Here is a 26,054-nt window from a genome sequence, read left to right on the forward strand (position 1 = left end):
AGGGGGGGGGGCAGGAGAGAGAAACACAAGACCAGAATCATCAGACCTGGAAGTCGAGAGCTAAACACACGCCGTATGGAAGAGCACGCCTGGTCTCCTCCTGAGACGTGTGTCCTACCTGCCGGGCTGGTCGGGGTACTTGTGTTTGCAGAAGGCCTCCAGAGATGCGTAGACCTTCTCCCTCAGCGCCTCCACCTCGCCCGGGTTGGACAGACCTTTGGAGTCTGTGGAGAGACACGCGGACATGTGACCCAGAGCTACATGTGACCCAGAGCTACATGTGATCCAGAGCGACATGTGACCCAGAGCTACATGTGATCCAGAGCTACATGTGATCCAGAGCGACATGTGATCCAGAGCGGCATGTGACCCAGAGCGACATGTGATACAGAGCGACGTGTGATCCAGAGCTACATGTGATCCAGAGCGACATGTGACCCAGAGCGACATGTGATCCAGAGCGACATGTGACCCAGAGCTACATGTGATCCAGAGCGACATGTGATCCAGAGCGGCATGTGACCCAGAGCGACATGTGATCCAGAGCGACATGTGATCCAGAGCGACATGTGATCCAGAGCGACATGTGATCCAGAGCGACATGTGATCCAGAGCTACATGTGATCCAGAGCGACATGTGATCCAGAGCGACATGTGATCCAGAGCTACATGTGATCCAGAGCTACATGTGACCCAGAGCGACATGTGATCCAGAGCTACATGTGACCCAGAGCTACATGTGATCCAGAGCGACATGTTATCCCAGAGCGACATGTGATCCAGAGCTACATGTGATCCAGAGTGACATGTTATCCCAGAGCGACATGTGACCCAGAGCTACATGTGATCCAGAGCGACATGTCATCCCAGAGCTACATGTGATCCAGAGCGACATGTGATCCAGAGCTACATGTGACCCAGAGCTACATGTGATCCAGAGCGACATGTTATCCCAGAATGACATGTGATCCAGAGCGACATGTTATCCCAGAGCGACATGTGATCCAGAGCTACATGTGACCCAGAGCTACATGTTATCCCAGAGCGACATGTGATACAGAGCTACATGTGATCCAGGGCGACATGTGACCCAGAGCTTACATGTGATCCAGAGCGACATGTGATCCAGAGCGACATGTTATCCCAGAGCGACATGTGATCCAGAGCGACATGTTATCCCAGAGCGACACGTGATCCAGAGCGACATGTGATCCAGAGCTACATGTTATCCCAGAGCTACATGTGATCCAGAGCGACATGTGACCCAGAGCGACATGTGATCCCAGAGCTACATGTGACCCAGAGCGACATGTGATCCAGGGCGACATGTGACCCAGAGCGACATGTGACCCAGAGCTTACATGTGATCCAGAGCGACATGTTATCCCAGAGCGACATGTGATCCAGATCTACATGTTATCCCAGAGCGACACGTGACCAAGAGCTACATGTGATCCAGAGCGACATGTTATCCCAGAGCGACATGTGATCCAGAGCTACATGTGATCCAGAACGACATGTTATCCCAGAGCTACATGTGATCCAGAGCGACATGTGACCCCAGAGCTACATGTGACCCAGAGCTACATGTGATCCAGAGCAACATGTGACCCAGAGCGACATGTGATCCCAGAGCTACATGTGATCCAGAGCGACATGTGATCCAGAGCGACATGTGATCCAGGGCGACATGTGATCCAGAGCTACATGTGACCCAGAGCGACACGTGACCCAGAGCTACATGTGATCCAGAGCGACATGTGATCCAGAGCTACATGTGACCCAGAGCTACATGTGATCCAGAGCGACATGTTATCCCAGAATGACATGTGATCCAGAGCTACATGTGATCCAGAGCGACATGTTATCCCAGAGCGACATGTGATCCAGAGCTACATGTGACCCAGAGCTACATGTTATCCCAGAGCGACATGTGATCCAGAGCTACATGTGATCCAGGGCGACATGTGACCCAGAGCTTACATGTGATCCAGAGCGACATGTTATCCCAGAGCGACATGTGATCCAGAGCGACATGTTATCCCAGAGCGACACGTGATCCAGAGCGACATGTGATCCAGAGCGACATGTTATCCCAGAGCTACATGTGATCCAGAGCGACATGTGATCCAGAGCGACATGTGACCCAGAGCGATACGTGACCCAGAGCTACATGTGATCCAGAGCGACATGTGATCCAGAGCTACATGTGACCCAGAGCTACATGTGATCCAGAGCGACATGTTATCCCAGAATGACATGTGATCCAGAGCTACATGTGATCCAGAGCGACATGTTATCCCAGAGCGACATGTGATCCAGAGCTACATGTGACCCAGAGCTACATGTTATCCCAGAGCGACATGTGATCCAGAGCGACATGTTATCCCAGATCGACATGTGATCCAGAGCTACATGTTATCCCAGAGCGACATGTGATCCAGAGCGACATGTTATCCCAGAGCTACATGTGATCCAGAGCGACATGTGACCCATAGCTACATGTGATCCCAGAGCGACATGTGATCCAGAGCGACATGTGACCCAGAGCGACATGTGATCCCAGAGCGACATGTGATCCAGAGCGACATGTGATCCCAGAGCGACATGTGATCCAGAGCGACATGTGATCCCAGAGCGACATGTGATCCAGAGCGACATGTGATCCCAGAGCGACATGTGATCCAGAGCGACATGTGATCCCAGAGCGACATGTGATCCAGAGCGACATGTGATCCAGAGCGACATGTGATCCCAGAGCGACATGTGATCCAGAGCGACATGTGATCCAGAGCGACATGTGATCCAGAGCGACGCAACTTCTTCCTTCTTCGCCGTCGCTCTCGTCTTGTGAAAACCTCCGGGGCGACCCGACTTTCGCACGCGAGTTGAGGTTTGACTCCGCGGCGCTCGCCGCATCCTCGGGGTTCGTCCAATTAGGACGTCGCAAATGTTCAGCGCTCACAAAAGCGCCATTGATTCGCGTTCCGGGGGAACAAAGCAGAGCGCGAGCGATCCAGCAGTGAATGAACGTTTGTTGTCGGCGGCTCTGGACTCGGACGCACAGTGTGGGAAAAGGCAGGACCCCCCCCCCCCCCCCCCGATCGCGTGAGTGAGTGAGTGAGAGTTCACCCCCGGCTAATCTTGCGTCCCGCGACAGCGAAACTGCAGAGTGTCTTGGGTGGCCCGCTAACGGCGGCGCGCTCGCAGACCTCACAGCGCTCGCTTTCTCAAAAACACCTTTTATTGCCCGTTTGATCTCGCCACCGCTTCCTCCATCTGCTCGTCTGCGCCCGCAGTCTGCGAGCGCGTTTGGCTCGGAGCCAACAGTTAACGGAAATTACCCGTATAAAGCAAACTGTATAAATAGTAAGTCCTGAATGAGTAAGTCCTATTGCGTAACTCTCAGACACATTTAATTTTCGTGTTCGGCTAGCGGCTAACGCGACGGCTCGTTCACTAACGGCTGAGAACGCAGCGGCCGCTAACGGGCGCTAACCGGCGCTAACGGGCGCCGAGCGAAGCGCGAGTCCCAATGTGTGCGTGCGCCTTCTCCAGTTCAACTAACAGCACCGGGATATAAATACGCGCTCGGCTCTGGCGTCGCTCCCTCAGCGCTGTGCAGACTCACTCAAGAGGTGGAAGCGCAGCAGTTTGTTTTTTTACGAGTCTCAATTTCACAGGAGACGTCCAAAGGCAAGTTCAAAGAAAACACAGGCGAGCGAAAAGCCAGTTCCCAGTTCTCAGGTTGCAGCAAACGGGGTCAAGCCGAGTCCCCCGGTCCGCCGCTCAGCGACACTCCACCCAGAACCTCCACAGGATCACGGCTCTTTGGCTCCGAGAGGTCCGTGTAAAACAGATATGCCAAAGGGTCCCAGTGGTGACATGTTTCATTCCTTAAAAAACATTTCCCGTCACAGCACGACCTCATCGTCTCCCTCCGTGTGCTAAGCACAGCCAACATCTGTCAAGCATATTGGAGGAGTTTGACACTCAGAAATAGAATTACGGGCTTAGTGTTAGTAAGTCCTGAATGAGTCATTCCATTTTAGAATATCTATTTATTTCTCGTTTTCAGCTTGAAGCAATAGCGCTGTATAACAACGACAAATGAAACAAAAAATAAACAAACACAGGTTCAGCAAACAAAGCTATGGGGTTCGAGAACAATCACACGTCGGAAATATGTCAACGGTGCTGTCGATTCTTAAAATCACGTGACCCCGTCGCTTCAGAGAGTTACCTGGGTTGAACAGGACGATGGCTCGAAGGCACCCCAGCTCCGTCTTGTCCATCTGCATGTCCCTCATCTTCGACACCAGTTCTGTGAGCACTCTGCGCAAAAGAGACCCAGAAAGAAGAAGAAGAAGAAGATGTGGTTCATTTCAAAATCAAGCATTTTGTTTTGTGTGACGTCAGACGACGGCGTGCCAGAGAAGTTGAGTCTAATTGGTTTGCGCTCCATGTGAATTATCCAGATCCAGACCGGGTCATTAAAAATGAGTTTTCATGACAATCCATCCAGCTCAAATCTATAAAAAAATGTTTAAAAAAATACACTTAAACATATATATATATATATATATATATACGCTCAGCCCACGTAGGAACAGTTAGAGCAGTGGAAAAGTTTACAAAGCCATTATATTTAGTTCATGGTTTTCATAAAAGAAAAGCCACAGAGTAATAAACACACGCTGTAATCGAACACCACGTCTGGGCCTGACGTCACCGGTGGGCGTGTCGCTGTGTCGAACTCCTCACCCCTCTGTGACTCGGTCCCCCCCCCCCCCCCTGCCCTCGGATGGTAAAGTCAATTGTTGCTCTTAGCTCATTCTAATTCAATTTGTTCCAAGGAGGAACAACAGAGCTAGAGACAAAAAAGGGGAGAAAAAAAGGAAAAGGACTCAAGTGTTTAAGTTAATCAGTGTCTTCATTTGTATCGCAAAGAGAGAGAGAGAGAGAGAGAGAGACGGAGTAGATAAAGAAACACTATCAGCTCTCTGCATCTTAATGCGACGCCACAGTTAATGCCAGAGATGGAATATGTCCCGTGGCTGTGAGCGCCGCTGATGATTGGGCAGAGGCACGAGAGAAGAGAAGGAGACGGGCTGCTGGCGACGCGGCGCCATTTACGCAATTTCCCCTTTTCTCAATAAATCATGTTGGCAATGAATTGTCGCTAAATAAATATATATATATATATATTTTGTAATATTTATTTATTCTATTTTATTGTGTTTATTTATGTTACTTATGTTACTTATTTTTATTTATTTTTTATTTATTTTAATTTTATTTATTCATATATTTTATTTAAACAGGAATAGCCTCATTGAGATAAAACATCTCCTTTCCCAGAGTGCCCTGGCGAAGACGGCAGTAAGCACATTAAACACACTTGCAGACATACAACATAAAACAGTGACAGACAATAAAAAAGAAACAAGAAAAATAATGTTTTTCTCACAGCTTGAGTAAAACCAAAACTGAGACTCAAGTCAGAATCCCAGATCACGCAGGTGCACATACCTCAGTCAAAAAAACATCTACAACCAGATGAACCTTCCTCCAACTCTTTCAACCTATTTAGAAAACTGTATAAAATATATATATATATATATATATAAAACCATCCCATGCATCTTGATGTAGCTCAAGGTGCGGAGCTGCTGAACGACCCTGTGAGACTTCAGCGTGCCAGACATCTGGAATGTCGATAGCGGTTTGTCCGACTTCACCGGGAGTCGCTCCGCAGGGATTTTTGCTTCTTTTTTTGACATTTTCGGAGCAGTTTTGTTTCCCCGTGAGATCGCTGATGCACACAGGTGTTCATATTTAATACACTGGAATCAATAGTTACCGTGCCCATTCGCCTTGTCTAGTCTAGCTGTTCATATTTAAAGTGGAAGAAACCAAAAATCGTTGCCGTGAACCACCTTCGAAAAAAATCAAATGTTTCGTCAGTAGTTAATAAAATATGCATGAAGGCTTTATAGATCAGTAACACAGGATTATGAATGGTTGAGTCGCCTCATGTGGAGTCGACTGAAGACTTTCCTCTTGATAGTCTTATAGTGAGGGCTGAATCAGGTTCACCTGGTCCCGCCCCTAGAGACGCTGCTATAGGCTGATAGGCTGCTGGGGGACGTTTAGGATACACTGAGCACCTCTCTCCTCTTCTCTCTCTCCTTGTGGATGAATTTACATCTCTCCATCACACATTACTAACTCTGCTTCCTCTCCTGAGTCATTTTGACTTCACATCTCATTGGACCTGGCTGGGTCTGATACCATGGCCCTGCTGATGCCCCGCCCACTCCTCTTTCTTCCCTTTTTTCCTTTTGAAAGGGTTTTTTCTATTTTTTGGGAGTCTTTCCTGATCTGATGTGAGGTCAAAGGTCAGGGATGTCGTATGTGTGCATATTGTAAAGCCCTCTGAGGCATAACGTAGTTATGCTACGCGAGTACATACAAACATTTTTCACAACTTGGCAAGCATCAAGGCATTATTAATGGAGTATTATTGATTGTTAAATCCTTAATGCGTGATTTATTACCATTAATACAACATTACTTGTGTCTTAAGTATTCTCAAATGTTGCCACTTTCTAATAAGGTTTTGACTTCTAAGACAAAAATACAAACACAAGCCATTAATAACCTAAAATATAACCGCAGATATTTTTCCCCAATCTGTAAAACATATATAAATAATAATAATAATAATAATAACTTTATTTATATAGCACCTTTAAAAACAATGTTTACAAAGTGCTCCACAAAGAGTCAAAGCCAAACAATTGGAACAGCAAGAAACCAATATTACATTTACAAGTATATTTAAAATTAAAAATTAAATGGATCACTCAAAAGCTGCTCTGTAAAAATGGGTTTTAAGAAGTGATTTAAAAGAAGTTACTGATTCTGCGAGCCAATCAATTATTACCCGTTACAATTTATAAACCGCTTCTTTAAAAAACGTATGTTATGGTGGCGTGAGCACAATGACATAGAAGTAACTACCTGTCAAAGATGGCGCCCACCCCGGCGCTGTGGGCGCTGTTGCGGTGGACGTGCAGCCCGGTCGCCAGCAGGATGCCGTCTTTGATCGATATCGAGCGGTGCGAGAACGACGCGATGAGGAGTTCGTTCCAACCTGCGGGGCAGAGACGGGGGGGGGGGGAGGAGGAGAGAAATATGAGCAAAAAGGAAGACCCAAAAAAAATACACCGGCAAATTCCCGGTACAAAAGTTCACGCAGCGTTCAGAAGCTAAATTAAACTGACAAACAAAGAGGGGGAGGGGCGAGGGGAGGAGGGGGGGGATTTCCAATGAATCAATGAAGCTGCGCGGCGGCGAGAGCGTGCAGCGGCGGGTTATCACGGAGACGTTTGACTCGTGCTCTTCTGGGTGAGACGAGCGTGTAAAGAGGGACGAGGCGGCCGGTTGCCACGGCGATGAAGACGCCGGGCCGTGATGCCGGAGAGCCTTTAGAGCGACGGGGCTCCTTTAACTGTTCTGCCTGGCAACACTCGCATCTCCTCCTCCTCCTCCTCCTCCTCCTCCTCCTCCTCTGTGATACAGCAGAACTAAAGCGGTTATTTATAGCAAACCTGAGAGCCCAGCGCTCCGGAAAATAATGTCTCTCTCTCGCTCTCTCTCTTTGGCTGAAGTCTCTCCATCATTGCATGTGCTGAGGAGTGATGAGGAGGATTTTCTTCGTTTTTTCACTCCCCTCTCTCAGGGTGTGTAATAGAAATTGCCCTCTCAAGGTGGATTTAGAATATAAGGGCGTAATGGAAAAGCGACGGGCGGGCAACGCGTCGAAAGAAACTGGGAAGACCTTTTCGTGGTTGAGAAAAGGAGGAGAGAAGTGAGGGATGATCCGTCTCCGTGATCCTGGCCTCTCGCTCCGACCGCCTCGATCACATGACCGAGAAAGGCCATTCACTGTGACGGCCAAATTAAGTCTATTTAAGTTCTGACTCACTGTTCTACCGAGAGAGAGAGAGAGAGAGAGAGAGAGAGAGAGAGAGAGAGAGAGAGATGGTTTGTAGCATCTGTTATTCTGGTTATTTAGCTCAACAGCAACATATCCTACGGTTCTCGTTAGCCATTTGCGATTTATTCTCTTCCTGTTTACATCTCCTCGTGTCTATAGATTCTCATTTGGTGTAGCGATCTCGACGTAGCGATCTCGACGTAGCGATCGAGGTGTAGCGAACGTGACGTAGCGAACGTGACACAGCGATCGTGGCGTAGCGATCTCGACGTAGCGAACGTGACGTAGCGATCGTGACGTAGCGATCGTGGCGTAGCGATCTCGACGTAGCGATCGAGGTGTAGCGAACGTGACGTAGCGAACGTGGCGTAGCGATCGTGGCGTAGCGATCGTGGCGTAGCGATCGTGGCGTAGCGATCGTGGCGTAGCGATCTCGACGTATCGATCTCGACGTAGCGAACGTGACGTAGCGAACGTGACGTAGCGATCGTGGCGTAGCGATCGTGGCGTAGCGATCGTGGCGTAGCGATCGTGGCGTAGCGATCTCGACGTAGCGAACGTGACGCAGCGATCGTGGCGTAGCGATCTCGACGTAGCGATCGAGGTGTAGCGAACGTGACGTAGCGAACGTGGCGTAGCGATCGTGGCGTAGCGATCGTGGCGTAGCGATCGTGGCGTAGCGATCTCGACGTAGCGAACGTGACGTAGCGAACGTGACGTAGCGATCGTGGCGTAGCGATCGTGGCGTAGCGATCGTGGCGTAGCGATCGTGGCGTAGCGATCGTGGCGTAGCGATCTCGACGTAGCGATCGAGGCGTAGCGAGGCGACGTGGCGAGCGAGCGACGTGCGGCGAACGTGACGCAGCGATCGTGGCGTAGCGATCTCGACGTAGCGATCTCGACGTAGCGATCGAGGTGTAGCGATCGTGGCGTAGCGATCGAGGCGTAGCGAACGTGACGTAGCGAACGTGACGCAGCGATCGTGGCGTAGCGATCTCGACGTAGCGATCTCGACGTAGCGATCGAGGCGTAGCGAACGTGACGACTGTCATGAAGGCACTGCTCCGATTGCATTAAAATCAATTTCTCTCTTTGCTGCTATACTTTCAAATAATAACTGGCTCGATTCCAGTAGTCCTGGAGCGCTCGGCAGAGTTTTTCACACTTGACTGGAGCGGTCGTGATGGAATAAAGCGTAGGCTTTTTGTGCGGTTCGAGCTCTTCTTTTTCATACCTGCTCGTAGGAGGATGACCTGGTCGTCCAGTGGCAGCTCAGAGAAGTGGGGGATCCTCTTGGCCCACTCCACCAGGGTGAAGAGCTGTTTGTCAGCCGCCTGGCAGATGTTTGTCACCGGGTCGTTGGGCTGCAGGGGAACAGACCAACGGAAAACAAATCTCAGAGTGAGACGTTGAGACAAAAGTGTGATACCGTTGGGCTTTAGTGGCTCGTTTTGGCTGCGAGCCTGAGCCACTTATCAAATGGTAAATGGTCCGACCACTCGCATGATGTCATTCACCCATTCACACCCATGCATAAGCTGGTGGGAGGAGCCTAGTGCCCACCTGCCCAGCAGCAGCAACGAACATTCACACACATTCACACGCAGCTACGGGAGCACTTTGGGGTGAAGTGTCTTGCAAAAGGAGACACTGACATGGGCCCTGCACACACACACACACACACACACACACACACACACACACACACACACACACACACACACACACACACACACACACACACACACACACACACACACACACACACACACACACACACACACACACACACACACACACACACACACACACACACATCAGTACCATGCTATGAATGATGACCTCTAAAGAAGAGCAAGTAGGAACGCTAAACAAATATTGATTCCGTCCCAGCTCGTGGAGGAAATACCTGCAGAGAGCTGCGAAGAACAAAAGGATGTTTCTTTGGGGACCCTTTTAGCCGACGCACAAATCAGCAGCCGTTCGCGGGCCGGTGAGTGGAGCTCAAGAGGCCCCTCTTGACACTCTGCTGACACTTCACAACGTAACAAGCGCTAAGGAGCTCCAGTGGGACTTCATTATCAGGCCTTTAGAAACACTCAGCCAATACGGGTGCGTGATAAATATTCCTATTTACTTACACGAACATACACATGAAAGAAAAAAGCGCCCGCTGTCATTATCCATCAGCAGCTAATGTAACATCCAACGTTATTCATACGCGTTCAAAAGATTCATTGTTGTCATTTAAAGACGGATCTCGCGCGGACACAATCTATTATTTGATTGTGTAAGACATGGTGTGTGTACGCTTTAAAAAAAAAAAAACCTCTCTTCTCTTTGGGTGCAGAATGGCGCTCATTGTAATTGGATGCGTCGCTGTGAAAGCTCAGTTACACAACGACTCGGAGCTTTCCATTCACGTTCGATGAAAAGCTTCAAGCGGACACACATTTACGAGCTGATGTGTTTATTTGGGGGGTTTGTCGTTTCTTTTTGTGAAATTTTAAGGACCGTCACAACACATCAGATCGGGAGCCGTTATTCTCTGACCAACAGGGATTTGATGAGCAGCCGTGGAATACTAATGCAACACGCAGACAGTACGACTGACTCAGTCAAATGTAAACCCATCTGGGAGGGGGTGAACAAACAAAAACAAGAAAAACACTGAACAACGCTGTCAATCTCCGACGAGTAATCTCCCGTCGTCCCCGGAGCGCGAACCCCTGATGTGCGTGAGTGTAAACAAAGACACGTTTGTGCATAATTTTGAAAATCAAGTAAACATTCCTTAAATTCGAAGTATCCCTGTGTGAACTCGACAAAGAAAAAGAACACACAAAAAACTTCTCCCCAAACTTCCAGTCTGCCCAAATCCCGCCGATCGATGCTAAAAAGCTCGGAGGATCTCCCGGCATGAGCGGCGGCTCTCCGGAGAAGATTAGCTCAAGATGAAGGTGGAGACGCGCTCCTTTCATAAGGCGCAGGCCAAAAGACCATCCATCCCTCCCTCTCCTCCACGCTCCCTCCCTACGGTGGGAAACTCACACCGACTGCAGAGCAATCGGAGATAAGAAGAAAGAACAGACACAAAGCCAACACTGTTTTTGTCAAGTGAAAGTCGCTTAAAAGTTTTTTTTTGGGGGGGGGGGTTGTGTTGCTTCTTCTTCAGGGGGTGAGGTGTGTGGGGGGGGAGAGAAAACAGGCACCTCATGAATATTTCACAATTCTGATCTCCTACGGGACACGCGGACGTTGCCGCAGATTTTTAGCGAGCTGCATTCCCCCCCCCCCCCCCGCCACCGACGGCTTCGGCTAAATTCATTCTGAAGAGGCGCCCCAGATGAAAAAAAAATGGTATTAAAAACAATACAAAAATAAAAAGGGCCTTCGCCGTGCGACCGCCCCTCTCCATCGGAATACAAGTACCGAGGTTCAAACATGGCAGGTTCATGAATGTTGAATGGCTATCTTAGCCGTGTTGACACTGGTCTGGTTTCTTTCGCTCCTGTCTTGTGTGAGATGACGGGGTGGGGGGGGGGTGGGGGTGTGAGGAGGGGCAAGTAGAGCTTACACTTTCCCTGCAACGATCCTTCCACATTACTGTTCATGTCACAAAGTGGCATTTAAGGGTGTTAGGGGGGGGGGGCGATATGGAGGAGCGCCGCCGGTGGCCTGGGGCGGAATAACATCGGCCCAGAAGTCCACGCCGGGATATCTCACGGCCCGACTGTCGTCTACCGCTGTGAAGTAGGGAGCCAACAGGCTTGGATAAAGCTGACACTAGAGGCTGACAAGCAAGAGGAGACCCGTTGGTTTGTGTATTTTAGCCGCTCTCCTAACGCCCGCCACCGAAACAAATGAAAAAAGGGACGATTCCGGCGAATCAAAAAGGGGTTCGCGGCCGGCCATGCCCAAAACTTAAGGGCTTGCACACCGTCCCATGACATTTTCATCACTCGAGGAGACGGGGACAGAGATTTAACGTGACAATGTGTCATTCTTCAGCTTGAACCAGACTGCCCTGGCGTGACGACGGGAGCGAAACGTGGGCGCTCGTGCGGATCGGCGGGGGAAATGAATTACTCCGCCCCGTCGTGCCCCACGTTTTAAGTTGAATTAAAAATAAAACAAATTTTAACAAAAAAGCTGTTCTCGGACACCAGAGAGAGGATGAGTCATCGGCAAACTGCCGTGCAGACAAAAACACAACGCTTCCTGACTAGATAGGAAACTAAACATTGAAAGAAAAGGAAAAGGTGATGCGCTGACGGTGCGCTGTGAACGCTGGAGGAGGAGAAAACTCACCCCTGCAGGATTGGTGAGCGATCGCATCTCTCCCCCCCCCCCCTCTCCCCGCCCCGACTGGAGGCGCATTACTAACGCCTGTTTAACTTCGGTTCGAGGTCACCATGAGATAAACACACTTCTTTCAGGTCGGCCATTAGACTGGCTGGTGGCCTATTCACGGTGTGCACTCACAGCCCTGGGGCTCTGTGATTAATTACAGCACGGGGCAGTGCCTCTCAATGGAGACCCTACAGGGGGGGGGGGACTCGGAGAGAAGGGGAGTCCTTCTGACTCTCGGCCAACATCCTGGGCTCCAGTGCGGTTCAGCTCAAAGCGATGTTTTCCCCGCAAACTTCCAGCCATATCTCATTTTCGATTCATCTATTCTCTCTTTCTTTTCCTCCTCTCCTCATTTGGAACACACGTCGTCCTAGAGAGCCACGGGCTCCACGATGCGTGGCAACCAGCGGTGATCGTCAGCGAGGAAGCCAGAACCGGCCACTGGCTTCGAGGGGTGACCACCGCACCGTCCCGAAAACCCCAGTTCCCGTTCTGAATGAGTAGAAAGCTGGAGACTAGATGAGGTTTCAAGTTCGCGTTACTTTAACCCTTGTGTTGCCTTCGGGTCATTTTGACCCGATTCAATGTTTCACCCTCCTGTTACCTTTATATTTACTAACATATTTTACCCTTTGGGTTCAATTTGACGCCAGCAATTAATACCTCCAGAAAATTATTAGAATTAATATTGTTTTCCAAGTTTAAGTGTGAGGCACTTTATGTTTGTTTGTTGACTACCGAAAGAACACCGACATTAAACATTGAATGGGGTCAAATTAATCTGAAGGCGGGGGGAGGGTGTAATATTGATTCGGGTCAAAATGACCCGAAGGCAACACAAGGGTTAAAAGTTATAGAGTGAGATTCTCTCGCCTCAAAACTGCGCTCTCTGTTTCTGTGCCTGTCTTTGCATGAGGGGCGGAGCTCTGCATTACTCTGACACACACACACACACACAATCAGTACAGCGTGAGAATTGCATCATGTTAGAGGGACCAAAATGACCCAGAGTGAGGCTACATTATGAATCCAGTAGATAGTGAGAACTCTCACCGTCACGTAATCAACTAGAACGGGCACTCGGTAGAGCGCATATCTTCGCATATCACAAGATCGGGCATTGGATTGTGAACATTTTGGCATTAGTTGCATGCCAATTGGATAAAAATTGACCGTGCTATGGTAAAAAGAAGATTTTGACCTTTCCATGTCCTTGATCTTTGACCCGATTGATCCCAAAATCGAATCAAATGGTCCCCGGATAATAACCAATCATCCCACTAAATTTCATGCGATTCGGTTTAATACTTTTTGAGTTATGCGAGTAACACGCATACAAATAAATAAATAAACTAGAATGGGCACTCAGTAGAGCGCATACCTTCGCATATCACAAGATTGGGCATTGAATTATGAACATGTTGGCATTAGTTACATGCCAATTGGACAAAAATGTATCGTGCTATGGTAAAAAAAAGATGTTGACCTTTCTATGACCTTGACCTTGACCTTTGACCCGATTGATCACAAAATCTAATCAACTGGTCCCCGGATAATAAGCAATCATCCCACCAAATTTCATGCGATTCGGTTCAATACTTTTTGAGTTTTGTGAATAACACGCATACAAATAAATAAATAAATAAATACACAGCGATCAAAACATAACCTTCCACATTTTCAATGCGAAGGTAATAAATAAATACACGGCGATCAAAACATAACCTTCCGCATTTTCAATGCGAAGGTAATAAAACTCAGGTAAGGGAGGAAAACCATCAGTTCATCAAAACATTTGGCCAACACACATCTGCAGACTGTTTGTCGAGCAGCCGTCCTCTGCAGCCACCGTGAGCGATGCCACACAGAGTTTGATCGCGAGAACAGGCTAATGGATTAAAGCGAATCGCTTAGCTACAAATGTAGTCGAAAGATTTGCGGAAAGTTGTTTTTTTCCGTACAAGAACCGTAAAGCAATGTCGCTTGTTTATCAGAATTAGATTCCACGTGTCGGACAGAAGATTCTCAGCCCCGTACATCCGTGTCTCGTCCGCCGCCCTTTTGGAAACGCTCCTCTTCCTGGTGTCAGCGGGCGCCGAGGGACCCGACGGGGCCGAGAAACACGCTCGGGGCATTAGTGTGTCTGAGCTGCCCCCCCCCCCCCCCCCCCCCCCGGGACGGCTCCTTCTCCCTCATGTCAACGCTCATCTCCTACGTTAGCTAGCTCCCATTCACTCACATAACAGACCTCACATTTCTACCTTCACTTCACAGGACATTTACGAAGCTAGCTCTCTCGCTCTCTCTCTCTCTCTCGCTCTCTCTCTCTCTCTCTCGCTCTCTCTCTCTCTCTCTCTCTCTCTCTCTCTCTCTCTCTCTCTCTCTCTCTCTCTCTCTCGACGCTCTCTCTCTCTCTCTCTCTCCTCTCTCTCTCTCGCCTCTCTCTCTCTCTATCCTCTCTCGCCCATCTCTCTCTCTCGCCCCTCTCTCGCTCGCTCTCTCTCTCTCTCTCTCTCACTCTCCCTCTCTCTCGCCTCTCTCTCTCTCTCTCGCCTCTCTCCTCTCTCGCCTCTCTCTCGCCTCTCTCTCTCGCCTCTCTCGCTCTCTCTCTCTCGCCTCTCTCTCTCGCCTCTCTCTCGCCTCTCGCTCTCTCTCGCTCTCTCGCCTCTCTCTCTCACTCGCTCTCTCTCTCGCTCTCTCTCTCTCGCTCTCTCTCGCTCTCTCTCGCTCTCTCTCTCGCTCTCTCGCTCTCTCTCTCTCGCTCTCTCTCTCTCGCTCTCTCTCGCTCTCTCGCTCCCTCCCTCCCTCCCTTTGGTAGGCCCCTGTGCAGCTCCTCTGCTCCTCGTGTTGCAGCAGGGTTCTGAAGGAAGCGGAGGCTTTGTGGGATGCTTTCAGGAACAGTCGGCCCGTTGCATTATTCATCGCTGCTAGTCTCCTCTGTTTAAAAGACAGCCCACAGTGCCCAGCCAATGGGGGGGGGGGGGGGGGGACGACTCGCAGCTGAGTGAAGGAGATAATGCGAGGTGAAGCGGTTAAGCAGCACCCCAGACTCCAAGCAACCGCCTCCAAAGGGACTAAAAGAGGGAGGACAAGACGGTAATCGCGGCCATCTTTACCGACTTGACAGCCTCGAACTCCACGACACAAAGAAGAAAATGCTTTTTCCAAACAGCACGACGTCCCAATTCAAAATGTGCACGGCGACTCGGGGATCACAACAAGAGCCCTATGTTTGCACGAGCAAAAAAAAACAACAAAAGAAAATACGCGCCGAGCTGTGAGCAGGTGGCAAACTTTTCGGTTGTCGATGCTGAAGCGCTTTAAACTTTTTAAGCGTTCTCTCTACTCCTTCGTAGGAAGCCACATCTGTATGGACGTCTATGACAAGATGATCTTCATTCTCACTTGATTTATTCCCTCAGTAAATATTGTAAAACTGAGTTTATGGTCTCAGTCGCTTGTTTTCAAGTTTCCTTAAATACAGCAGGGTGTTCATGAAGTACATTATGATCTCATTTAGATCTTTAGGGCGTGGCTACCTTGTGATTGACAGGTCATTACCATGATGTTATCCGGTCTGGGAGTTGTCTGGGTTTTTTCCCCCCCAGTGAAAGTTAATTGTGACATCTTGGCGACGGACAAAATCTCAAACTCGTAAAAAATTCGTAGCCCACAAACCATCGGGCGACGTCACAGCCGCACGCACCTCGTCCGTACGGCCTATGACGCGCATTTTAAAGTGTGCGGTGCCGTGACTGTGCAAATGCAATGCAACATTTTTTTTGTATGTACCGTCGGAGCTACGTGCAGCTGGAAAGATCGAAAACATGTGGACAATGGTGGGACGGCTCCAGAAAGAGTTTTGGAAAGCGGAAAATAAAGTAGAAGCCGTGAGCCATACATCTGAAATTAATTTAGCTTTCTCCTCTGTCAGTTTTCTGGCAGTGGAGTTGGACGCGGTTACAGTTTGAAGTCGTTACCTATTAGTATTTAATACGGCATTACGTTTTTTTTCCATACAGAATATGTCCCCGTTAAGTCAATAACATAAAAGAGAGGCTTTAACACGCATGAAAACTGTTCACATCTACAAGGGAGAGAAAGTATTTGATTTGTGCAAAATCGCACTCACCGAATTGGATGGCGCGCCAATGTTGGTCTCGATGTAGGTCTCGGTTTTGGGTTCCACCGCCCGCTCGGCCTCGAGAATCTTCTCCACGGGCATGTCCTCGTTGGCACAGCTGGTGGACTCCACCTCGTTCTCGTTCCTCTCCTTGGCTCGCTGGCGCTCCTCCTGAACGGCTGCATGTAACAAAACTGGTTCCGGTCACTACTGCTGTTTTTGGTTTTGTCTTTTGTTTTACACTCACTAGTCATTAGCTTGTCAGCCCATATAATATAATATAATATATATATATATATATACACACACACATAAAAGTATAACTTATTTTTGTTGTTAAAAATAAAATATTAAAAATATATATATATATATAAATATTTTATTTTTCACAACAAAAAGAAGTTTTACTTTTACATATATATATAAATATATTTATATATATATATATATATAATGCCGATATATTGCAGTTGATGAAAACAATTTTATAATGAACAAAATGTGACACAATTGCTGACCTTAAATGTATTCAACACAGTATATATATATATATATAATATATTGCAGTTGATGAAAACTATTTACTAATGAATAAAATGCGACACAATGCTGACTTTAAATGTAGTTAACAGTTATTGTCTACATTGTTTGCAGTGCACTTATTTTTAGGCTTAAAAATTGCAATCATCAACCTCATGAATTAATAATATAATAATAATAAAAAACAGTTAAATCAAAAAACTAAACAATTTTAAAAAAATACAACTCAGAAATGAAAAAAGTTTTCATGTAATTAACAACGGCATTTATCCCCATCTACTTGTTTCTTAAAGAGACAACATGAATGTATACACTTTCATAAATGAAACATTTGATGTGTTTGAGTGGCCTCCCTCGTGTTCGCTCAGTGAAATACGACATTAAACAAATCAATAATTCCCCTGGCATCTGTCAATTATCTTAAAAATAGCATTAATCGCCCCGCGAATTGGCCGACCTGTTAATCGGCCTATCGCGATGTCGACATATGTTCAAGAGCACGTGTGTATTTTCTATGAAAATGACTCGATACTGTACAACTAGTATTCAAAATGCGTTAATCAATGAATAAATGTAGCCGCTCAAGAGCCACATGCTGGTGGAGACCACAACAAGAGCTCAAAGGGAGAGTGAATATTGGATTCTCTTTCGGGAAGTCGGGACTGTGGTCGTCTGCCCCCTAGTGGCCAAACATTTAGTAACACAGCTTTAATTATTTTCTTAAAACTCCTTCAGTGTGGACTTTTAGCCATCGCAATGGACTGAAAAAACCACATCCAGTCATTTTTTCCGTGGGTGTTGGTGTTATTCCACTCAGTTCCAAATCCCAAAAAATATACACAAAAATAAAAGTTTCTCCAATGACGCGTTCTAGTTCCTAGAGCAACGACGGGTCTTGTTTTGAGACTCTGAACATGACTCAGGGAGAACTACACTGGGACCCGCACCGGTAGATTTGTCTTTCTACCCTGAAGGAAAAGAAAACACATTAGATGTCTTGATAAGGCCGTGCGGTGCAGGAGATGGAACAGCTTTCGGCAATGAATCTCTCCTTCGACTAGATACCTGAAGGCACACTCTGCGCTTGTTTTGTAATTGTACACACTTTTGTATTTGTACACACACAAAAGCTCGAGTTGTGTTCCCTTGCCCGCACGCGCGAGTGCTTCCAACAGTCGTTGTGTATTATGCCAGTAAACATATACAAGAGTTCAATCATCAATAATTGCTTGGACGGTACGGATGGAGCATATTTACGACACGAGACCGGCATTATGCACGGCAGGGTGGCGTTCAAGGACTTCCCGCAGCTTCCGTAGCAAAGAGATGTGTCTCTATGAAGCGCTCAATGACAACAACAACAACAAAAAGACAGCTCCTTTGATACACAAATCATTTATATACACAAGAATAATATATTGTCTGTCACTTCTTCTCAAGTGGTTCGGTAGTACGTCGATAAACAATTCTAAAAATAAAAAAAAGCCAGAACACAAATCAATGAAGGCTCTCTGTTTGTGTAGATACATTTTTTTTCGTGTAAAAAAAGAAAAAACACACAAAAACGGGGAAAAGCTAAAGCGTGTCGGCTCCGTCGTCTGATTGGCTCGGCGGCGGAGACAAAGGAAGTGGTTTGTGTGCTGAGCAGACACCGAGACTCACTGCGGCGGAGGCAAGAGAAACCGCTCCTCCGCCCTCAAGTGGGGATGGAAAAGCTGTGTGTGTGTGTGTGTGTGTGTTTGTGTGTGTGTGTTTCAAAAGGCAATAATTTACTTAATTCAAGTCCCCGCAGGAAAAAAAATGGTGCTTTTTTGAATAAGTTTACCCTCCACACATAAGAAAAATAAAAAGTTTGGGACCTGATGCGTTGAATGATAAAACGGCTTTTGGAAATTCAATGTCGACATGGGGGCTTACACACACACACACACACACACCTGGAGAACGGTCCCACCTCGCTCTCTCACACACACACACACACACACTGTGTTGCAGGATGATCTGTCTTCTTACGTTCCCTCTACTCTGGTTTCTGTTCCAAGCCCTGAATCAGAGAGGCCGTGGTCTTGTTGGGGGAGGGGGGGGGGGGGAAGGGGCCCCATTTTAGTCGAGGAACTGCTGTCTGGCGGTGGAGGTCAGCCCAAGGGTAGAATACTTGTGTTGGAGTCAGCGAGAGGTGAGGAGGGCTGAAATCATGTTAGCTTTATTCTACCCCTCCTCACCTCCTCCTCCTCCTCATCCTCCTCTCCTTACTGGGAGAGCATAAATTCATTTAATCCTGTTTTTCTGTGGATTCGCTTAGCCTTTTGGGCTACTGCTGTTCTCCAACCGCAGCCCTCGGGTGAGGGGCGGGGCCCTGAGACTCCTTGAAAGGAGATAAAAAATAAAAATAAAGGCCTAACAATGATATACGGAAAGGTCAAGACGTATTGGCCTTGGATCCAAAAGCCCCACCACAAAACAACAACAAGCGTTCTTCCTTTTCACCCGTGTTGTTCACTTGTGCACCTGCACGTACACACACCTGGTTCACACCTCTCCCCCCCCCCCCACCCCCCGGCTCGCTCAGCACATTCTCTCCACCCTCTGTTTGTCTGTATCCCGTCACCGCGTGGCGACCGTAATGGCGAGAGGCAGTGATTGATTTGCCTCAACGTGCGAAAGGGGTGCATACGGCGCCGCCGAGAGCGTTCACATCTGTCACGCCCTCGTGGAGTGTGAGAACTCACACCTCGCTGCCAGTGAACCCAGCCAACCCCCCCCAACTCCTCCCCCCCACCCACCTTCCTCTCAGCCCTCAAAATCTTTCCTCGCGGTGCTTCTTTTGCCGTCCAATATTAAAACGAGGTATTCAACTCAAGACTTTACAAGTCAAGATAACTCAGGGACGGCTTTTTGTGAGTTTTCAGTTTTAGTTTGATCGTTTTTTCCCGAAGCTTCAGATCGGTCGCATAAATGGGACCTCTGTCTGAATATGAAAATGTAAAACATTTATTCCAGCACGCTAACTATGCTGAGCCAGGACAAGATGCACTAAACTGTGCAGAGTATTCATCAGCTGGCCTCCACTGGGGTCTTCTGACTTAGTTTCTCTCTTTTTACGCAAAAAGGGAAGTTGAAAAGCTCAATTCAGTAGAACTTGTAGCCGAGAGGTCGTCAAACCTTAAATGTCACAGTTGAGGATCCCATAATCCCCAGTCTGTACTCTGAGAGGACAGGGTTTCAGCATTTGGAAAGGGGGGGGGGGGGATTTAAGTTTGCAGGAACGTTGCATCCTGAATAAATCCATTCAGCAGCGCCGAAGCCCCAACTGTTTGAAGTGGGGTGACACGCTGACTCTGAAACTACCGATGGTGCACTGGTATATATTTATATATATATATTTAGTTAACCTTGTTAGAGTAAGTGTGGTCCGATGCACACGGGCTTCATGTGTATAGTTTGTGTCACCTCCATGTGAATCTTGCCTGTTTCAGTCAGAATTCCTTCCACCACATCTGTGAACTAAAGATGTGATTTTAAAGCTTAAGGATCGGTCCCCGTGCGACCGCATGATCATGTACATGTGGCCTCGGTCGGCGTGCGGCTGATTAAACCCTGTGTCCTTTTTGAAGACAGGGCAGGAGCAGTGGTTCGCGTTCCATCGGTAGCCTCTAATTTGAGGAATGCGGCGCACGTCCCCGCCCGATGCCTTGCAATTACGAGACATTATCCAATTTGACTGGCTTGTGCGTGTTGAGTATCTCTTCGGGCACAAGACATCTCTGTGTGTGAACTAAGACTTCAAGAGGGTGCATAGGGGAGCTGGCATTATATGAAATTATATATATATATATATATATATATATATAGATATATATATGTAAAAGTAAAACTTATTTTTGTTGTTAAAAATAAAATATTTATATAATATTTTTAATATTTTATTTTTAACAACAAAAAGAAGTTATACATTTATGTATATATATAATTATAAAAATATATATTTTATTTTTAACAACAAAAATAAGATATATTTATATATACAGTATATATATATATATATATTATTTTTAACAACAAAAATAAGTTATATTTATAAAGATATATTTTTAGATTTTAACAACAGAAATAAGTTATACTTCTATATATATATATATATACTGTATATATATATATATGTTTTTTATATTTTATTTTTATATAACACCAAAAATAAGTTATACTTATATATATAAATAGGAGTAGAACTTATTTTGTTGTTTTTAAATATATATTGTTTTAGCTGCTATGCACTGCATGATGTAGCGAAGCAGTTACAGCTGTGAGTGCGTGTGTAGAAATTAAATAGAGGCAGGATAGGAAAACTAGTTGCTTAACTTCTAGGAAGAGAGAGAAAAAAAGAAGAAGCGGGTGTCATATCTGAGGTGCTCTACATCTGCCTCAGTTTAACCTTTATGTCCACTTGAATCACATCCAAAACCCGAATCACCAGAACTCATCCGGCTGACAAAAAAAAGAAAGTATCCGTGCCGCAGTGCAAACGTCTGTGTATCTTAGTCGAGATGTGAGGGGCAATGGGTAAGTGGGACTTTATCCTCTACGGTATGTGCTGTACCTTCTCTCTTCATGCCCATGGCTAAGCACTTCTGGTAGCGGCAGTACTGGCAGCGGTTCCTCTGGCGCTTGTCGATGACGCAGTGCTTGCTGTCGCGGCACGTGTAGGTGAGGTCTTTGCGCACCGTCCGCTTGAAGAAACCTTTGCAGCCCTCGCAGCTGTACACCCCGTAGTGTTTACCTGGGAGGGGGGGGAGGGGGGGGGGGAGAGAAAGAGAGACAGAGAAAGGATGGTTCGTCAAAGTGCACAACAGAACAACACAACCCTTAAAGTCAGAGGGAGGGAAGTTCTACTTTTAATATTTAATATTTATATATGTGTGTGTGTGTGTAAAAGTATAACTTCTTTTTGTTGTTAAAAATAAAATATTTAAAAATCTATATATTTAAAAATAACAACAAAAAGTTTGACTTATATATATAAATATATATATAGATATTTAAATATTATATTTTTAACAACAAAAAGGAATTCTATTATATAATATATAAATATAAATATATATATAGATTCTCAGAAAAATAGAAAACAGATGAAGTTCTTTATTTTCTGTAATGCATAAAAAAAATAAAAAATTGTGATTCTGATTCATTAAAAATATTTGCATTACAGTTTAAGAAAACTCAAATATCCTATCTCTAAATATTAGAATATCATGAAAAAGTATACTAGTAGGGTATTAAACAAATCACTTGAATTGTCTAATTAACTCGAAACACCTGCAAGGGTTTCCTGAGCCTTGACAAACACTCAGCTGTTATAAATCTTTTTTTTACTTGGTCTGAGGAAATATTAAAATTTTATGAGATAGGATTTTAGAGTTTTCTGTAAGCCATAATCAGCAATATTTAAAAAAATAAAAGGCTTGCAATATTTCAGTTGATTTGTAATGAATCCAGAATGCATGACATTTTTGTTTTTTAATTGTTAAAATAAAGAACTTTATCACAATATTCTAATTTTCTGAGACAGTCCTGTATATATATATATGTGTGTGTGTGGTGGGAGAGAGCGGGAGACAGAAAGGATGGTTCGTCAAAGTGCACAACAGAGAACAAAACCCTTAAAGTCGGAGGGAGGGAGGGGGAGGGGGGTGGTCTCTTGTTTATGTTACATGTGTTACAGTTCCTCTCTTTGCTCTCTGCCGGTCGGGCAGAGAGGATGGACGAAGCCTCCGAGCACAGCGACACGGAGCGCGACTCGCGACTAAATGTTTTGATTCTCCCCCCTTGTGTCTGTTTTGTCGGTGTCTGTCATGTGCCCTCTGGCCGCCGCCCTCGTGATGCAGTTTCTGGTACTGCTCCTCGCCATTTCTGCCATTGGTTGTTCTACTAGGAAGATCTCCCGCATGCAGAGGAGATCGGCCGGTACGTAGCTCTATCCAGAGTGGTTCCTCTTCGGAGCTTCCTTGGTGTGGTCGGAATTTAAAAAAAAGAAAGATGCTGGGTAGTCCTGGAGTGTGTCGTGTAATCCCAGCTGTTGAGAGATTGTTTTTATACCTCCTCCCACAATTCAGTCATACATCAAATTCCTGGTCAGTCTGTGACTCGTGTGCACTTTGAAATAGTTACCTCAATTTAACTTCATTCATTCCATCTTTCCATCTTTGATTTATTTATAGGAGTCGATTAAACTTGCAAATAGAAAACAAGAAAATAACCACTCCCAAAAAGCCATGGGACACTTTTAACTTCCCACAAGCCGCCGTCACTCACCTGAGGAGCGGTCGCCGCAGATGGCACAGATGTGCTTGGTGAGCGACAGGATGGTCCCCGAGGGCTGGGCGGGCACCTTCATCACGCCGTTGAGGCCCAGCGGGGGCTTGATGTCCTCCGAGCTGCTGATCGAGTGCATCGGGGAGTTCAGCTGGAACATCAACACACACAAACACACACACATGCCGACAGGGTCACAACGCAGCCCCCCTCTGAACACACACCAAAACAACACGGACACACCTTGTTGCGCAAGCCTGTCCGCATAGCAGGACAGGCTTGCGCAACAAGCAGATGGCCGGCCGTCCTGCCAGCAGTGCTTTTTCTTTGTGCCCTCTCTCCTCCCTCTGTTTCCGATCTAAATGTGGCGCAGCAGGAATCCTGCACCGCTCCGCCCCAGGACCTCTTTTATTCATGCTCCCGACGAGCCCCGCTCGCTACCCAAAGAAACGTTCGGCGCCAGAGCGCTGCAAAATTCAACAGTACGGGGGAAGATAAAAAAGGCGGCGTTTGTTTTAGTCGTCGGCGCGAGGCTGCAGCAGCACCCGGAGTCTCCGGCCTGAGTCTCGCCTCCCTCTCTATCCTTCTCTCCCAAAGTGACCTCTCTCTTTTTTAACTCGGAGAGAGCGAGCGGAGACTCATTATTATAACTGGCAACATGCTGTTTCCAGAAAAGATAAACGTTGGGAGGAGGAGGAGGAGGAGGAAGAGGAGGATGATATGAATGATCCTAAAACACTAAATGGAACAGGAGCTTTTGGAGCTGACCATTAGCCCCATGCTGTTAAAGAAATGAACACTGCTCACGGGGGGGGGGGGGGGGGGGGCATTAGAGAGAAAAGTGCTGCAGTATGTTTGTTGTGGATGTAAAAGATGATAAGCCGCTTACTCGATTCGTCAAATCGTCAAAAATAATAATGGAAAAAAGAAGAAAAATATGAAGAAAATTGAAGAAAATTGAAAACTATTATGGGTATTTCAATAAACATCTGGATATCTGTGATAGAAGATTTGACACTAGTTCTTGAGACCGTAAACTTATGTTTACTCTATTTTCTGAGGGGAATAAATTGAGAGAAGAGCATTCATTTTCTCGTAGACTTCTATACGATCAGACTTATTTTCACAAAACCGGAGGAGTCGCCCCCTAATGGCCATTTGAGAGAATGCAACAGCGTAAGGCATTTCAGCATTGGCTTTACTTTACAGAGCCAAAAGTAAATCATATGAACACACGGTTTGAAAAGGTTAGATAAAGCCCACCGACACATGAAAATGTTCAATTCACACCCCCGACACCCACAACCCCCCCCCTGCTTTTCACACCCCGCATTCCCGAATACACACTGAACTGTACACAAAGGCTTAAGCTAAAGAAGAATAAATAGATTATGTTACTATACTACAGAGCTTTCTGGGTGGTATTTTAAACATTATTACTTATTACTATTACCAAGGAGGGGGATCGCAGACGTAGCCATGGTTTGTATTGAAACTAAATGCGTCGTCGATGTAATTTGTGCCATCAATAATGTGCACTATTTCAATCAATAGAAGACAATAAAAGAGGCGTTATTATAATCATATTTTTCTTGCCGGGAACAAAGACGCACAGAAGCACAAACTAATTCTCATGAATACATTTTTAAAAAGGTCATCGTTTGTTTGGAACCAGCAGCGGCTGCATGTGCACACACACCCACACTCACACACACACACACACACACACACACACACACACACACCCACACACACACCTCTGCACATCCGCCCAGATGAGGTCTTACCTCAGGTAAACGCCTGAGTCGAGTCTTTTTGTCCCGAGTCTCTATCTCCATCTCCTCTATCAAACCCGGAGGACTCTTTTCTCTCAGGGGATATATTTTCGGGATAACCTGCAACTCAATCTTGGCAACATTGCTACCCCACGGTTGGGTGGGCAGGCTTCTTTATTGGGGCTGTTGGGGGGGGGGGGCTCAATTAAAGTGGCTCAAGACTGGTTCTAGAAATAGATTACATGCGCCCTCCCCTCCGAACACGTACATGCGACCCGTCACAGGGAGGTATGCCAGGGGGGGGGTCAGATTCTGCACAGAATTGATACATGTGATTATGTGTCCCGTGCCACCCGCTGGCTGCGGTGGACGGTGACGGCTGCAGGTCTTCAGACGAGTCAGAAGGACGGACTAATACTCAGAAATCGAATGCAAGGAGACGCAATGAACAAGAACAATTATTTTCCTTATAGATTAATTTACCCATAATTCTTACAGTTCCCAGAACCCACGGTGACGTCGGCAGTGCTTTGTCTGAGCGTGGCTCCAAAACTGAAAGATCATCAATGAACAACAAAAAAGGAGAAAGAAATGCAGAATAAGGGGGCGGGGTTTAGGGTTAAAAAGGGTTAGGCTTAGCTTTTCTCACGCCACCGCCCCTCTGTGAGTTCTCATAGTTTCTTCCTCATCTTCCTCTTCTTTTGATCCCCCCGTCCAAAACCGGACTTCTTAACATCTCCGGCAAACTTTTAGTTCTTTGGATCGGTTGTTCTTGAAGCCTCCGCTCTGCAGGAAATGGTGCTTCAGTATTTCAGTTTTTTTTCTTCATTTTCTGTCCATCAACTCATTGATCAACAGAAATGCAACGCAAGCCGGACATAAAGGGCAACGATCAGTGATCGGTTTTATTGTAATTGTACAAAAATAATCTATAGTCCAAAAAACG

At 46.6% G+C, this 26,054-nt stretch overlaps 1 protein-coding gene across 3 annotated transcripts in view; it reads right to left on the reverse strand.

The window, feature by feature from the left end:
* Positions 1–26,054, reverse strand: part of rxraa (retinoid X receptor, alpha a) — a 90,056-nt gene that overhangs the window by 3,413 nt on the left and 60,589 nt on the right. For 2 of the 3 annotated variants that reach the window (XM_056431943.1, XM_056431941.1), the window contains exons 4-10: positions 23,334–23,484; positions 21,619–21,798; positions 16,491–16,675; positions 9,240–9,369; positions 7,027–7,159; positions 4,244–4,335; positions 119–224 (exon numbers count right to left, since the gene is read on the reverse strand). In XM_056431943.1, coding sequence (XP_056287918.1) covers positions 119–224; positions 4,244–4,335; positions 7,027–7,159; positions 9,240–9,369; positions 16,491–16,675; positions 21,619–21,798; positions 23,334–23,484 — 977 coding nt within the window. The remainder of the gene's footprint in view (positions 1–118; positions 225–4,243; positions 4,336–7,026; positions 7,160–9,239; positions 9,370–16,490; positions 16,676–21,618; positions 21,799–23,333; positions 23,485–26,054) is intronic. The other variant, XM_056431942.1, reaches the window with a different exon arrangement.

Source organism: Pseudoliparis swirei, chromosome 15 (genome assembly GCF_029220125.1).
Source record: "Pseudoliparis swirei isolate HS2019 ecotype Mariana Trench chromosome 15, NWPU_hadal_v1, whole genome shotgun sequence".
In the NCBI taxonomy this organism is placed as follows: domain Eukaryota; kingdom Metazoa; phylum Chordata; class Actinopteri; order Perciformes; family Liparidae; genus Pseudoliparis; species Pseudoliparis swirei.